This window comes from Heterostelium album, assembly GCF_000004825.1.
Source record: "Heterostelium album PN500 unplaced genomic scaffold PPL_scaffold13, whole genome shotgun sequence".
NCBI classification, from domain to species: domain Eukaryota; phylum Evosea; class Eumycetozoa; order Acytosteliales; family Acytosteliaceae; genus Heterostelium; species Heterostelium album.
Genome location: NW_008805075.1, coordinates 607,752 through 622,751, shown reverse-complemented (window position 1 = coordinate 622,751; position 15,000 = coordinate 607,752). Strand labels below are relative to the sequence as shown.

The 15,000-nt window shown below is 33.4% G+C and overlaps 5 protein-coding genes across 5 annotated transcripts; all 5 read left to right on the top strand.

Annotated features, from left to right (window-relative positions):
• Positions 1 to 164: 164 nt before the first annotated feature.
• On the top strand, positions 165 to 1,917 carry PPL_11373 (uncharacterized protein; the record flags this gene model as incomplete). Its single annotated transcript, XM_020582128.1, has 4 exons — positions 165 to 454; positions 513 to 672; positions 1,161 to 1,229; positions 1,735 to 1,917. 4 exons carry the CDS (start codon positions 165 to 167, stop codon positions 1,915 to 1,917), a joined length of 702 nt encoding a protein of 233 aa, XP_020427431.1.
• A 1,916-nt stretch (positions 1,918 to 3,833) lies between these two features.
• Positions 3,834 to 6,682, top strand: gxcY (pleckstrin domain-containing protein; the record flags this gene model as incomplete). Its single annotated transcript, XM_020582127.1, has 6 exons — positions 3,834 to 4,053; positions 4,176 to 4,586; positions 4,669 to 4,954; positions 5,558 to 5,867; positions 5,938 to 5,994; positions 6,563 to 6,682. The coding sequence occupies 6 exons, from the start codon at positions 3,834 to 3,836 to the stop codon at positions 6,680 to 6,682; spliced, it is 1,404 nt and encodes a 467-aa protein (XP_020427430.1).
• Positions 6,683 to 7,129: 447 nt separating this feature from the next.
• Positions 7,130 to 9,565, top strand: pex14 (uncharacterized protein; the record flags this gene model as incomplete). Its single annotated transcript, XM_020582126.1, has 4 exons — positions 7,130 to 7,141; positions 7,248 to 7,499; positions 7,552 to 9,306; positions 9,404 to 9,565. 4 exons carry the CDS (start codon positions 7,130 to 7,132, stop codon positions 9,563 to 9,565), a joined length of 2,181 nt encoding a protein of 726 aa, XP_020427429.1.
• Positions 9,566 to 9,880: 315 nt separating this feature from the next.
• PPL_11370 (tetratricopeptide repeat protein) lies at positions 9,881 to 12,736 on the top strand (the record flags this gene model as incomplete). Its single annotated transcript, XM_020582125.1, has 2 exons — positions 9,881 to 10,951; positions 11,039 to 12,736. The coding sequence occupies 2 exons, from the start codon at positions 9,881 to 9,883 to the stop codon at positions 12,734 to 12,736; spliced, it is 2,769 nt and encodes a 922-aa protein (XP_020427428.1).
• A 103-nt stretch (positions 12,737 to 12,839) lies between these two features.
• On the top strand, positions 12,840 to 14,863 carry PPL_11369 (colossin D; the record flags this gene model as incomplete). The annotated part of the gene is made up of 4 exons (XM_020582124.1): positions 12,840 to 12,846; positions 12,891 to 13,226; positions 13,265 to 13,541; positions 13,648 to 14,863. 4 exons carry the CDS (start codon positions 12,840 to 12,842, stop codon positions 14,861 to 14,863), a joined length of 1,836 nt encoding a protein of 611 aa, XP_020427427.1.
• Between the last annotated feature and the right edge of the window lie 137 nt (positions 14,864 to 15,000).

Here is a 15,000-nt window from a genome sequence, read left to right as displayed (position 1 = left end):
TTTTAAAATTAATGATCTTGAATTTAAATAAAAATTATAAATAGTACTATTTCTTGATTTTCATAATATTCATTCAAAAAAACAAAAAAATTTAAAGAAAAATAAATATATCTAATACTTTATTCAATTTTTTTTATTATATCTAAATATAAATATTTAATAAAATGGTACAAATTAAAAGATTCTTTTCCAAAATCGGAAATAAAATTCATAAAAATAAAAATCCATCAAAATCAAAGACACCAACTTCACATAATCTTCAAACTGCGAAATATGAACCAGTTTTAATTCCCACAGCAATTACAAATTCACCAACAAAAGTTTCATCTCAATCTCAATCAATAGTTCTACCAAATTCAAATCTTAGATTAAATTTAGAATCTATAATCAAAGGTATTCAGGAGAATAGAATCTTAGAAGTGTTTGACAAGTTCTATCATCAAGATATAGTGATGTATGAGAAAGGAGATTCAACGAATAGAGTTGGTTTTGCAGAGAATAGAAAGGTAGAGGAAAGGTTTCTCAAGTAATGCAACTGTACATGAAGCCAAAGTCCTTAAGATCATTGTTGATGCTGACAACACAGGATATGAAATGTATATGGATTTCACATATGCTGGAAACAGAATGCAAAAGACTCAATGGGCATTCCAACAGTGGAAAAATAATAAAGTTATTAAAGAAGAATTCTTTTAAATATTAATTAATATTAATGTTGTAAAAAATATATATAGAAATAAAATAATTGTAAATAGATAACATATCCTTTTAAAAAAAAAACTTAACTTTGTTCAAAATACATAGATACATGTCAAATTTTTTCTTACAGGCAAATCATTTCATTTCTTGAGCCACATTTTTCAAAGAATTTCGTTTTTTTTTTTTTTTTTTTTTTCGATTAATTAAAAATGATGAAAAATGTTGTTTTACCTTTTAGTTTACATAAATATACTTATATATATATAGGTAATAATTAATTAATTAATAAACAAATCGGTAATCATAAAAGTATAGCATCGTAGTTTCATTCATCGGTTAGATCGAAAGATTTCATTTGGTATCAAAAACCGATCGTAAATCTATTCAAGATTTATTTTATATAGTGATGAAGTGAATGAACGCACAGCAGGTCAGTCAATGTCTAATATGTTTTATAATAGTATCTATTCTATTACATTACACCTTCAGAACAAGATCATGATCATGATCATTCAACAATGTTATGTTATGTTTTGTTTTGTTTTGTTTTGTTAATACTCCCGCTGACGATTGGTTACGTCCTCTTCATCACATATATTTTTATTCTTTTTTGATGTTGTTGTCGGTGTGTATGGTATGATGTGTGATGTGTGATTGATTTTGTTACTGCAGTGCAGTGCAAGCAACATTGTGGACAACATGTCATGACAACCCAATCAACACAAACCTGTTTATTTACAATAGATTTAAATCAATCAACTAAACAACAGAACAACAATAATAACAACAATAACAACGACCACTGTTACTTCATATGGCATCTCAATCTATAGTAGTAGAGTGGTAAATATCTTTATGCACAAACCTACCCTTTTACTTCCCACATTTATTGAGTACATATAAATTTTCACACACACACCCATCAAGAAAATAAAATGAAATGAAATCAACAACAATAATAATCATTGTTCATAAACACCACACATAAAACCAACAAAGTCATGGGCTATTAGTTTTTTTTATTTTATTTTGAAGCCAATAGTTAGTGGCAATTGTGGATTATTCTCATCATCATCATCTTCATCATCATCAAAAAACATAACTCCATTTAATAGATTTTCACAATCCAATTATAATACACTTTTGATTATTTTTATACAGATAGGCACCAAACAAATTGACACCAATAACCATGATTATTTCTTGACAATAAAATAAAAAAAAAAGAGAGTAAAACTATTTTGTAAGAGTTATTGTATTTTCACATTATTCAAAATATTTAAATATTTTCCATCTTTATATTCATTCAAAGAGAGATAGATTCATGTAAAGTTTATTTTAAATTAATCAATCCAACTATTATTTTTATTATTATTTTGTTGGACTTCCAACAAATAAACAGCCAATAATCAAACAGCGATCATGATCAATAATTTACCACAACTCTTGCATTTTAAATATTAAATATTGATGTTGTGTCGTTTCAAATGCTTAGTTTTGTTATCATTCATTTACCTCCAACAGTATTTATAGAGCATAGATAGATATATGTACAAATAAAAACATACATACAAAATTTAATTGAAATCAATCATAAATTGAATTCATTCAATTAAAATTTGAATGTATGTGGTTATTTGTACTACTTTTTTTTTTTGGTTTTCACACTCTAACTCTTATTCTTACTCTCCTCAATTAACAAAATTTTAATTAAATTCCATTTTAATTAAATATTCAATTCTGTTGTATGTATGTTCCAACACCAAACACACACATTCTAACAGTCTAACACTTACTCACATTCATTTATCATATTTGAAAGTTGTCTGATTGATTGATGAATTCGTGTGTTGTTTGTTTGTGTTTGATTATTTATTATTTTTTTTCTTTGTGGGGGTATGTGTTTTTTGTTTTGGTTTTTCTTTAATATATATATTCTAATATCCATCCTATTTAGTTAATGAAATTGGTGTAAACAATAAGCAACATAGAGATCAAACAATCAAATTATATTAATATTATAATATTATCCAATCTAGGTTTTGTTTTGTTTTATTTTTTATTTTTTATATTTATTTTAATTATTTTTGTTATGATTTCGTTAATTTTATTGTTGTTAACTTTATAAGTTTAATTAAGCAAAAAAAAACAAACAAATATAACCAAGCTAAGCAAAAGTACAATATAATCCAAAACCAAACAAATCATCTAATCCTTCGAAAAAATAATAAAAATAATAAATAATAATAATAAATCCTTTAGATTCCAAATATTAACTCAAATCAAATCAATATTTTATTTTATCATCAATTTGTTTAGTAAAATCATAATTATAATCAGAATCAGAATTAGAATCATAATCATATATATATAAATCAGAATACCACTACTAAACATATATATAAATACCACACACCAAAAAAACAAAACAACAAAATCGATATTTATTTACCAAAATAACATTTATTAGTATCCCATTAAATTTGATTCAATTTACACAAATCAACTTATTGGATTGTTTTAAAAATAACATAACATATATTACATACAAAAATATATATTTATATCATTAATTATTGTTTAATGTTGACTCTACAATATACCTTACCCTACACTAGACAACACTTATTCATCGCCTCCTATTAATATTACTGACAGAGGAAATCAATCATATTAAATAGATTAGTTTACTGACTTTATTTATTTTTATATTTATAAAATAAATATCATATCGTATCATTATTATTGATAAATAGATAGATAGATATAGATTGTTAGATAGCAGACAGGCAGGCAGACACATACAACTCATTAATTCAATAGTTAGTGCAACTTTAGTTATACAGTAAAATAGTCATTAAAACAATACATATATATATTTTTTTGATTAATCAAAGAATAGAATAGAATAGAAATTATATATTATTTATCATATAATTATTTAATAATCTTATTAAAATCAATAGAACTATAGTAATAATAATAATATTCCAACTCCAACAATAATAATTTTTATTTTATTTACCAATTATTTTTATATTTGTTAAACAATCAAAAAATAGAAAGTCAGATAATAGTAGTAAAAAAAGTAAACAGAACTTGTAAAAACTGTTAATCCATTAAGATTTGATCAAATGGAGAGACTGAGAAGCTGTGCAGAAAAGTTATCGTCAACGGATGTCTCAGTACAAGAGCATTCCCTAAGGTATTTGATTAATGGATCAACAGAGAGTTCTGTTCAAACCACTATTTTCGATTTGGTTGGATCAAAGAAATTGAAAGAACTCTTACAGTCCAACAATGAAGTAATACAGATGTTATCAACTTGGCTATTAAGTCATTTATGTTTGAATCGTAAGTTAAAATCAATCAATCAATCAATTAATCACTCTGTGACAATTTCAATATTTTTCAAGTCACAAAACTCACAACTTTTTATTTGCAAATCCATTTTTCTGGAAATTTTCAAAAAACAGATCATAATAGCATGGAAGTTATAAAATCGGAATATAATTTAGTAGATAGTTTAATAGAGTTATTGCAGAATGATAATCAAGATGTTATTGAAAAGTCGTTGTGGGTATTGACCAATTTGACACTGTGTGCCGAACACTCTTATCTTTTGGTTGAGCATGGCGTCGTTCATTCACTGATAAACAACTTTCTCAAGAAATCGAATCACTCCCTCATCATACTGGCTTGTCAGCCTCTGAGAAATCTAATGCACAAAGATACCTGTGCAGAATACCTAGATAATCAAAAGACTTTCTGTCATAGTGGAACCATAACAAACATCACCAAACTCCTATCATCTCGATATCCAACGCCATCCAACGATTTAATTTTATCACTTAGTTCAATTATTCATGTTTTAACAATATATCATCGTATGTCATCATTATCATTATCAATTGATCGCAATGTCAAATCAATTAAAAAAAAACTAACTAAATCCAATATTCTTTATAGCATTAATAAGAAGAATTATATCGATATCAGGTGTTTTATATCAATTAATATCATTTTTATCGTCACCATCTTCACCTCTGGTGGTAAAAGAACAGGTTGTAAAGATTCTGATTAATTTGTCGTTGACCGAGGAGACTGAGAAGCCGATTCTCGATAGTGGCGCTATTATGCCTTTGATTGACAGTGTGGCATCGGTGAGTTCACCGCTCTCTTTGAAAGCACTCTCTATTAGCTGTCTGGCGAATCTCACTGCCAACGAGGATATTCGTCGGGTGTTGCGTTCCAAGTATTTGGTCGACGGACTGAATGAGCTGCTTCGCGATCCATCTCAACACACGTCACACCTGCTCGAAGCAATCTCGCTGGTGATAGCTAATCTTTGTATCGATGAAAACTGTCGGCATATCCTCTATGAATCGGGCTGCGAGATGAACTTGGCGATGCTCACCGACTACCCGCATGTCAATGTGCGTGTCTCGGTGTTGCAGGCACTGGAGAATCTGAGGGTGCCCGTCTCTGACGAGTTCCAAAGTGAGTTGAACACAACTCGCGAAGATCTCTCGGATTTGGATCCAACCGACAGTCTCGGCCCGTCACTCTCACTGTCACCGTCACCGATCAAAGACATGTTGGCGCGTTACACACGCAGTATTTCGCCAATTAAAGACATGATGCTTGGTAATGGCGATGGCAACGCAGCCAACGACAACGCTAGCAACAGCAGTATCTGTAGCAACTCTAACTACTCACCGAATCACTCATCGACCAACACCACACCGCCGCTCTCCAACGAGGATCACTCCACTATCAATTTCCGTCGCGGCAAAATCATCAAGGAGATACTCGATACTGAACAGGCATATATTCACGCACTCAACGTCTGTATCAGAGTCTATTACAATCCGTTGGTGGTCGCACCTTCCAATCCACCAATACTGTCAGAGGAGTTGGTAGAAGCAATCTTTTCAAACATCGATCAAATATTCAGAGTCAACTGTGAATTCCTCAAGAAGCTGCGGTCTATTTCATCGGCGATAGAGGAAGCAGATGTAATGGAGCTGTCTCAAGCATTCCAATGGCTATGGGATCAACAATACACAATACCTGAATATAGATTCTACATCAATGGATTCAATAGAGCATTGGATTTAATTCATGAGAATCGTACAAAACTACCTAGATTTAAAGAGTTTTTAGATGTAAGCATTCTGCTTTCTTTTCAAGATCTTTTGTTTATTAACTCATAAATTATTATTATTCATATATTAGAAATGTCAATTTTCAGATCAATGTAAAAGTGAAACATTGGAATCATATTTAATTAGAGTAAGTTATTAAAGTTGATAGTTAAATATATATATAACAATTGTACTAACAATTCATTCCAATTTTTTTGGTAATTTATCAGCCTGTACAAAGAATACCAAGATATATATTATTGTTGACCGATTTACTTTCACATTCTTTTGATGCAATGGAGAGAAATTGTTTGGAGGATGCGTTGAGAAGAACAAAGTTGGTGGCCGATCAGTTGAACGAATCGAAACGAAGAGCTGAGAATCTGGCGAAAGCACATCAGTTGCAGGATCGAGTGTTTGGACTGGCTGAGGGATTCCATCTGAGTAATGGAATGCGACAGCTGATCAAGGAGGGACTGATGATGGAATCACGTCAGAAGAAAGTATCGAAATACCGATATCTGCTGTTGTTCAACGATACGCTGTTGATCACCAAACAAAAGAAATCGAAATACTTTGTGCTGACGACGATGCCGCTCGTCGATGTCAAGGTGATCGACGTGCCATCGAACGAGAGCGCCGAGAACTCCTTCAGAATCTACTGGAGTGGACGCGACGATCGCAACGAAAAGGTAATAGTTATCAGCAGTTCAAAGCCAGAGGAGAAAGACGATTGGATCAAAGAGATAAGAGATGCCTCCAACTCTACCAAAAAGGCAAATCTTCAAAAGGTTTTAAATTCAAAATCACCTTCCAACACAAAAGATCATCTATAGTAACAACAATATAGCGCAATAACAACAACAACAACTTATTCTCTTGTTACAACGATTTTTAAAGAAATGATAATAATGATAATGAACATTCAATCAAAACAATCAATCAAATTTATAAAAGTATATTTGTACTAATAATTATAATAATAATAATAATTTTTATTGTTATTAAAAAATATTTAATAAAAATATATATATATATATAAACATTATTTATTTAAAAATTGAATTGTAATTGTCAACAATAAATTCTTAATTATATATATCTTATTTTGCAAGATCGCACAAGTATTTTTGAATCCTAAAATTGGTGATACGTGGTGTTTTGCGAATAATTATTTTGAAAATCCCAACTGTTTTTTTTCATTTTATTTTGAATGATGTTTTTTTAATTTATTTATTCTTTTTATTATTATTATTGTTGTAAATTCAATTATTAGTTAGAAAATGGATCAAGATGTAAGTATATTTGATTTATATTCTTATTTATTTTTTTATTGTTTGTTTTTTTCAGAATGGTTTTGTATTGACTTGACTTTACTTGACTTGTTTTCAATTTTTTTAGAATAATGCTAGTGAATCGGTTGAACAGAGCGATGTCAATGTTGGCAGTGAGTCGACAACATCGTCACCAACAGCTGTTACAGAATCGTCTGGAATGAGCCAAGAGGAGATAACTAGACAGAGAATACAAAAGAGAAAAGAAGAAGCGAAACGTATCATCGAGGAGAGAAAGAAACGTGAGCAACAACAAGAACAACAGCAGCAAGAAGATGACGATGATGAAGAAGAGGAAGTTGTAGTTAAAAAGAAGAAAGTAAAACCTGCTAAACACACAACAACAACAACAACAACAACAACAAAGACAGCAACAACAACAGCAACAAGATGATGGTGAAGAAGCAGATAAAAACTATTCTTCCAAGAAATCAACTTTAAGTTTTAATAATCAACAGCAACAGCAACAAGATGTAACACCAAATGTAAGAGAAGATATGGTTAGAAGAGCTGTATCTTTCCTTACCAATCCAAATGTTAAGAATACTGCTTTGGCTAGAAAGGTTGCCTATCTCGAAAAGAAAGGTCTGACGAGTGAGGAGATCAAAGAAGCACTGAAGCGAAATGAAGAGATGCGTGCTGGTTCCACTACTACTGCTACAAGTGGTTCTGGCTCGGTTGCAACTACCAGACCATCATCCACAGGCAGACCAACTACATCCACCTCCGGAAGAGTAACCAATACACTCTCACCATCCTCTTCCATCAGCTCACCGAATAACAACACTCAGCAACAACAACAACAACAGCAATATTATCAACCACAACAACAACAACAACAAGTTCCACAACGTGATTATCAACTTACCAACTACCAAGACGATAGAAGACTTCAACAGCAACAACAACAACTCTACGCAGCAAACAACCAGTTCTCATGGGGAAATGTGTTGATGTCTGTTACCGCGTTGGTCGGTGTAGCTTCGGGACTTGCCTATCTTACCTCCAACTACATCATGCCATACTTTAGACACTCGAATGTCGATGAGAAGAAGGAGAAAAAGACAGAGAAGAAGATTGCCGACCTACAAGAGCAGATCAACCTGTTGCAACAAACAATCACCTCGCAAGCAAATGATTTCAAGGACTTGCTGCAACCAATGAAACAGTTGATCGAGCAAAACAACTCGCAAAAGGCAAACAGCACCGCCGAAATCAATGATATCAAGAAGGAAATCAAGAATCTCTCTAGTCTCATCAATAGTCCACAGTACTCAATCAACCCATTGTCCTACTCAAATTCCAGTCTAGATGAAAATGATTTTAGAATACCACCTACTTCATTAACAACATCAACTACAACAACCAATAATAATAATAATAATGTATCGTCATCATCATCAACAACATCAACAACAACACCATCGTCATCATCTTTGCATATTAAAGGAGGTCAGCAACTACAACAACAACAAGCATCTAAACCAAGAGTTAATAAGATCGGAGGAGTACCACCACCTATCAGCACTGCCAATCCATATGCCAATATGTCGTGGAAACCAAATAGCGAAACACCACCAGCCATTCCATCGTGGCAACAGAGATCATCACCCAATCCCATAGGAATTCAATCGCCATCCTCTCCATCATCATCTTCTCCATCGACACCAAATAATAATAATACTACTACTACAACCACTACTACTACAGCCAGTAACAACAACAACAATAGTAACTCTGGTTACATAGACAGCTGGAGTGCATCACCAAGCAAGAAAAAAGATGAAAGAGGATCAACACCATCCAATATAAATTCATTTAACAGCGCCACCAATAACACGGTTGCTCCAGCCGGTTTCGACGATCCATGGGAAGGTGGTGACCACGAGATATCAGCTGAAACACCCATTACCACTACTACAACAACTACCACTACCACCCAAACTCCACCACCACAAGCTCAACCACAACAGACAAAGAAAGATGAAACTCCATACTCGTCGAATTTCGTCGATGTCATCAATCAATTGAAACAAGGTAAAACTCCACCAGGTATTAGAACTGATATCAACGATTCCCCTACCAACGGTAATGTCGATAAAGGTGTAAAAGTGAGACCATTAAAGGTATGTAAAGTAAAACAAAACAAAACAAAAGAAAAGAAAGAATACCAACACTTTTATCTAACTCTTTCTCTTTTTTTTAACTCTTTAATTTTTTTAGCCATGGGAGAAAGCTAACACTTCATTCACTCAAATGAGTCAACCACAGTTTGAAGAAATGATCACACCGATTGTTCCAGAAGATAGATCTACCACGACCATCGCAGACAACTCTCAACCACAACAACAACAACAACAACAAGATACACAACAAAAAGAATAAATAAATAGATAAAAAAATATTTTAACTTAAAATACAATGAAATCGAAATTTAATTCTAATTATAATTGTTTGTTCTGAACAGTACAATATTCACAATGAATAAATTATTAGTTTAAAAGTAAAAGCTTGTTAATATCTAAAAATATCTAATTTTTTTAATTTCAGAAATTTATACTAATATCTTGAAAACCTTTCACCATTTATCCACCTAAATTTTAGTTGTTGTCTCCCATATCTTTTGATATTCATTCAGAACTGAGCTGAAAGTATATTTAATATATTTATTTAAAGTTGATGATAATTAGTTGTTAAAAAATGAATAGATTTATTGCATCGGTTGTACAAAGAACAACAAAAACACAATTTTCAACAACAATATGTAATCATAGTTTAAAATCATATCAAAGTAATCAATCTATAATATTAGGTCATACATTAAAAAACACTCATTTATTTCAACAACAATCTAAAATGTCATTTCAATCAAATATTATTGGTGGAAGTGGTGTTGGTGTAGTTAAAAGATATTTTAGTATTGGTAATAGTAATAATGCTGTTGGTGGTGGTGGTAATGCTGCCAATGAAACCGACGATAGATATCAAGAGTCAATCAAATTGATTCGTCAAGTCTTTGAACTGGAATCAATGGGACAGTTTGATGATGCTTTGGCGGTGTGTGACCGAATCATTCGGTTGGATAATGAATATATCATAGAGTCATACCTGACCAAATCTAGAATCTATCTGAATGACCTGCATGATTTCGAGAAGGCGATGGAGCAGTGTGACAATGCCTATTTGGAAATCAGGAAATTCGACCCGTCCCATCATAAGCTATTGATGTTCAACATCGATCTTGGAAAGCTACACATCTTTGTGAAGAGAGGTGATAATCGATCGGCGGCGGAACTCTCGCTGAAGGCGATGGCCGACAATCCCGAGGAAGTGGATGTGCCGTTCTTGAGATCCTCCTATTTGTGCTGCGAGCAAATCGCAGACCACCAAGGATGTCTCAAAATCATGAGGATCTGGGAGGATAGATTCCCAGAGCAATTGACACCGATTGACTCTATCTACTATGGAATCACCGAGCATGCCGTTGGCAACCACAAGAAAGCACTGGAGAGAATCAATCTCGGACTGGCAAGTTGTAAAACCTCGGAATACAAGAATTCACCGAACTACAAAGATTACCGCAATGGATTGATGGCAAAGGCGTTCTATCTTCTCGAAGACAATATTCCTGAGAAGCTTGAAACTCTAAAGATTCTTTATGACCAACAAGAAGACAGTCTCACAGCCTATAACATAGCCTTTTGTCTTTCATTACAAGAGAAATATCAAGAAGCTTGGAAATATGCTGATTATGTTTTGAAACATTGGGATGTAAGTTTAGTATATAACATGTTTACTCAAAATAATAATAATAGTAATTTAGATACTAAGATGATAATTAATATTTATATTTTTTAGGATATGTCAATTAAAAATGGAACTGAAAGAGTAAAAGATATCTATCTTTTAAATATTTATATTATAATGATAAAATCAAAGACGGTTATTCTCGATAAATTGGATGCAACTCTGGCGAGTGCACTCAAGATCACCGATAGATATAATAATCTACCAAATAATCTAAACCAACATGCTTTCGCAATTATTGCAGCTGCTATAGCTAACTATGTTGCTACACTTGACACCAGTACTTTGTCTAACGAGTGGAATCAATTCATGAATAGTCTACCGAGTCAGAGTAAATCATTGCTTCGCAAATCACTAAGATCAGGCTTCAAACCAGAGCAACAATCAACCATTATCAACGAGATGAAGAACAACTCAATATCGATTCAAACACTAATCAATCAATACTTGAATGATAACAACCAATCAAGCAATAACAATAATAATCTTAAACAAGTTGTAAAGGTGTTTAATTGCTTTGAAAAGCAATCAGAGTTGAACGTCTATGAGACAGATATCAACTTTATAAATACCTCGATTCATCTCTACAACTATGTGATGAACAGTATCAATCAAAGAGTGATCGATCAATATCATTTCCATATGAATCATTCACCTTTCAATGCCATCAAGTGGGAGTTCAACGGTTTTCTTAGAACCCCAGAGGAACTTGCCAATTCCTTTACAGAGGATCCACTTTTCATTAACGATACATTGGAGTCTGCTATCTTACATTGCAACAAGATGATAGAATCCACTGGAAAGTCTATCTACTATGCCATTAGAACCTATTTGTTCTTTAACGAATCAGAAAAAATCGACTTGAGGACAGGTAACAATCTTATCAACAGAGCATTAGAGTTGAACAAATACGATAATGAAGAAGAGAGAATCTTGGTTCAATTGGTCCGAGCAACGCTTCTCGCTAGAACCTACTCTTTTCAAGAGGCATTGGAGCTAGTCAAGTCATTGTACGACCAACACCCAAACAACGATGCAGTTTGTATGTTGTACGCTCAGGTACTGGTTGCCAATACTGAATTCAAAGAAGCAGAGCAAATACTTGGTAGCTATATCAATAGATTAGTGAATAACCCTGTAGAAAACAAGGTAAAGTTGATCAATGCAATCAATAGACTTGGATACATTCATCTGTTCTTGGGTAATGGTGATCAGGCAATCGAGCGATTCAACTCGATCTATGAAAGTAAATATGCAGTGCCATCTTCAAAAGAACCATCGAACTACTTTACAAGACGTGGAATATTCGAAGCCAAATGTAAGATTATGATAAACGATCTCGATAAAGTAATTGCTGTGCATCCAGATGAAGTCGTTTCAATATACACTAGAAGCATTTTGAATATCGCTCTGGTAAAACATGAGGCGGTCGCTCGTGATCTTCTCAAAGTTCAGGAGATTGGTTTGCGTCGCCCAGAGTACAGAGAAGATCCTGTTTTAACATCGATATTCAAAACAACGGACAATATGATCAACTCACTCAAATCAATCAATGTAAAAGACTTGCCAATCGATATGAGAAAGATTCTTGAAAATTGTTACCCAACACTATCAAAGATTACAAACACTTTCTTTACCGACAAGTCTAGACACCAGTACTATCAACAACAAATAAGTGATCTTTCAAAATCGGTATTAGTCGAAGAAGAAATGGCACAAAATAATAAAGATAGACAATCAAAGTTATAATCATAAATTATTTGAAAATGATTAATTCTTGATCAGCTTCATTATTTTAACCAACAATTAATTAAAGTTGTGTAAAAAAATAAATCTATTCCAACCGATCAAAATGGAAAGTTTATCTTTGAAAATGTGCGAAAAGGAACGTATTCTATTAAAGTACTTGGTGGACTGAATGGTGTAACTAATCCAAATGTTATTGGACCTTTCAACGTTACCACCGGTACCATAACTAATCCATCTGACGGTGTCTTATCACATTTTTCCAATAATCTTGGAAACTACCCATTGTTGCCAATGGGAAATGCTTCTTGTTCTGGAAATGTCTTCATCGATTTCAATTGGAATCTTATCTTTGACGGAAAAGATAAACCATTCCCAGGAATCACCATCAATATCTACTCTACAATTAACAATGTTTTAATATTCTCGACGGTTTCTGGTCCTGATGGTAAATGGATAGTAAATGGACTATGGCCAGGAATGCCCTATCAATGTGTTTTCATTCTTAACCTACTGTTATTCAATTCCCAGCAAATTCCACCGGATTAAATGGTCAAAAAACTGTTATGGCTAAACATAAGGACACTGGTGCTGTGAATGGCGTTACCTATAGACCAGAGTCTGGAGACACCTATGTCTCTGCCTATTGGAAGGATAGATCTGGTTTTGGACCTGCCGGAACTGGAGGAATCTACAGAATCACCCAAGATTTAAATGTATCAATCTATGCCGATTTAAATCAAATATTTGGTGCAAACTATTCGGGTCCCGACGCACATACCTTCGGTAACGAACCCAGTTTCGACGAGTTATATGTTGGAAAGAGTTCCTTGGGAGATATGGATAGTTCCATAAGATATTTATATGTTTCCAATTTTTACACTAATGAAATTGTTCAAGTGCCATTGACCGAGAAACCCAACTGCATCAAACACCATCAAAGTTCCTGTTCCAAACCCTGGCTGTGTGGTAGCTTATGACTGGCGTATTTTCGCTGTAAAAATCTTTAATGGCTCACTTTACTGTGGTGGTGTTTGTTCTGGTGATGCGGGAACCCAACTCGATGGATTTATTGTAAGACTAAATCCATCGAATACCTGGGAAACCGTTCTACAATTCCCATTGCCATACCCAGAAAGAGGTGATGATTCTAGTTTTGGTCCATGGAGAATTTCAACTGGCCATCAAGCTATGATAAGCAGCATTGCGTTCGATGACTCTGGAAATATGGCTATTGCATTTAGGAATAGACTTTCAGAACTTAACATGGGTTATGGCGCTTACCCAGATCTTCAGATGGCATGCAAAAACAAGTATGGAGATTACGTATTGGAATATAATGGTATATGTGGAAGCAGAACCGCTACACCTGTAAATCCATATGGTCGTGGAGGTCATCGTTTCTTTGCCTCTGGCGATTATATAGGAAGTAGTGTTGCCAGAGCCGGTCCAAATTCTTTTATATCCACCAGAAGAGATATTAATGCCGTTGGTACTGGAGGTGTTGCTTGGCTAAACAGCATCAACGGTACTCTAACCAAATTATTTACAATTTACAGATCTACTGCCGGAAGTTATCTTAAAGCACAAGGTCTTGGTGCAATAGCGCCTGTCTACCCTCCAGTACCAGTTGACACTACAGAATGTGGAAGAATCTGGTTCGATTGCAATGCAAATGGAAGACAAGATTGCAATGAAGTCGGAATATCTAATATTACAGTATATTTGTATGATCTAGCCAACCTTGCCTCACAAATAGCTACCGTCGTATCTGACCAGAATGGTAATTTCAGATTCACCACAGTTCCCGGCCATCAATACGCATGTGTAATTCCAATCTCGGATGTCAATAACAAATTCGGACCGTTCATCCTATCACCGGCTCTTAATGATTCATCTCTTGAATACATTGATAGTGATGCTCAAGTGATCAATCAATATCTTGTTTCTCAATTCAATTCAACCAACTATAATGGACATATCTATAGTGATTGTCATTTTGGTATTGTTAAACCAAATGGTACCAATCAAAACGGATATGGATATAGAGTAGCAAATGGAACATGCGAAGTTCTCAATTGTCCAGTATGCACAAGAGCACCTCAATTAAATAACAATTTTTATTCTTAAAAAAAATATCAACTCAATCCAATCCAATCCTTGACTATTAATAATTCGAATGCATCAATCTATGTGAATTTTAAATAAATATATCTATTTTTAATTATCTACATTATTATCGTTTAAATTTTTGCTTGAGATGGTCA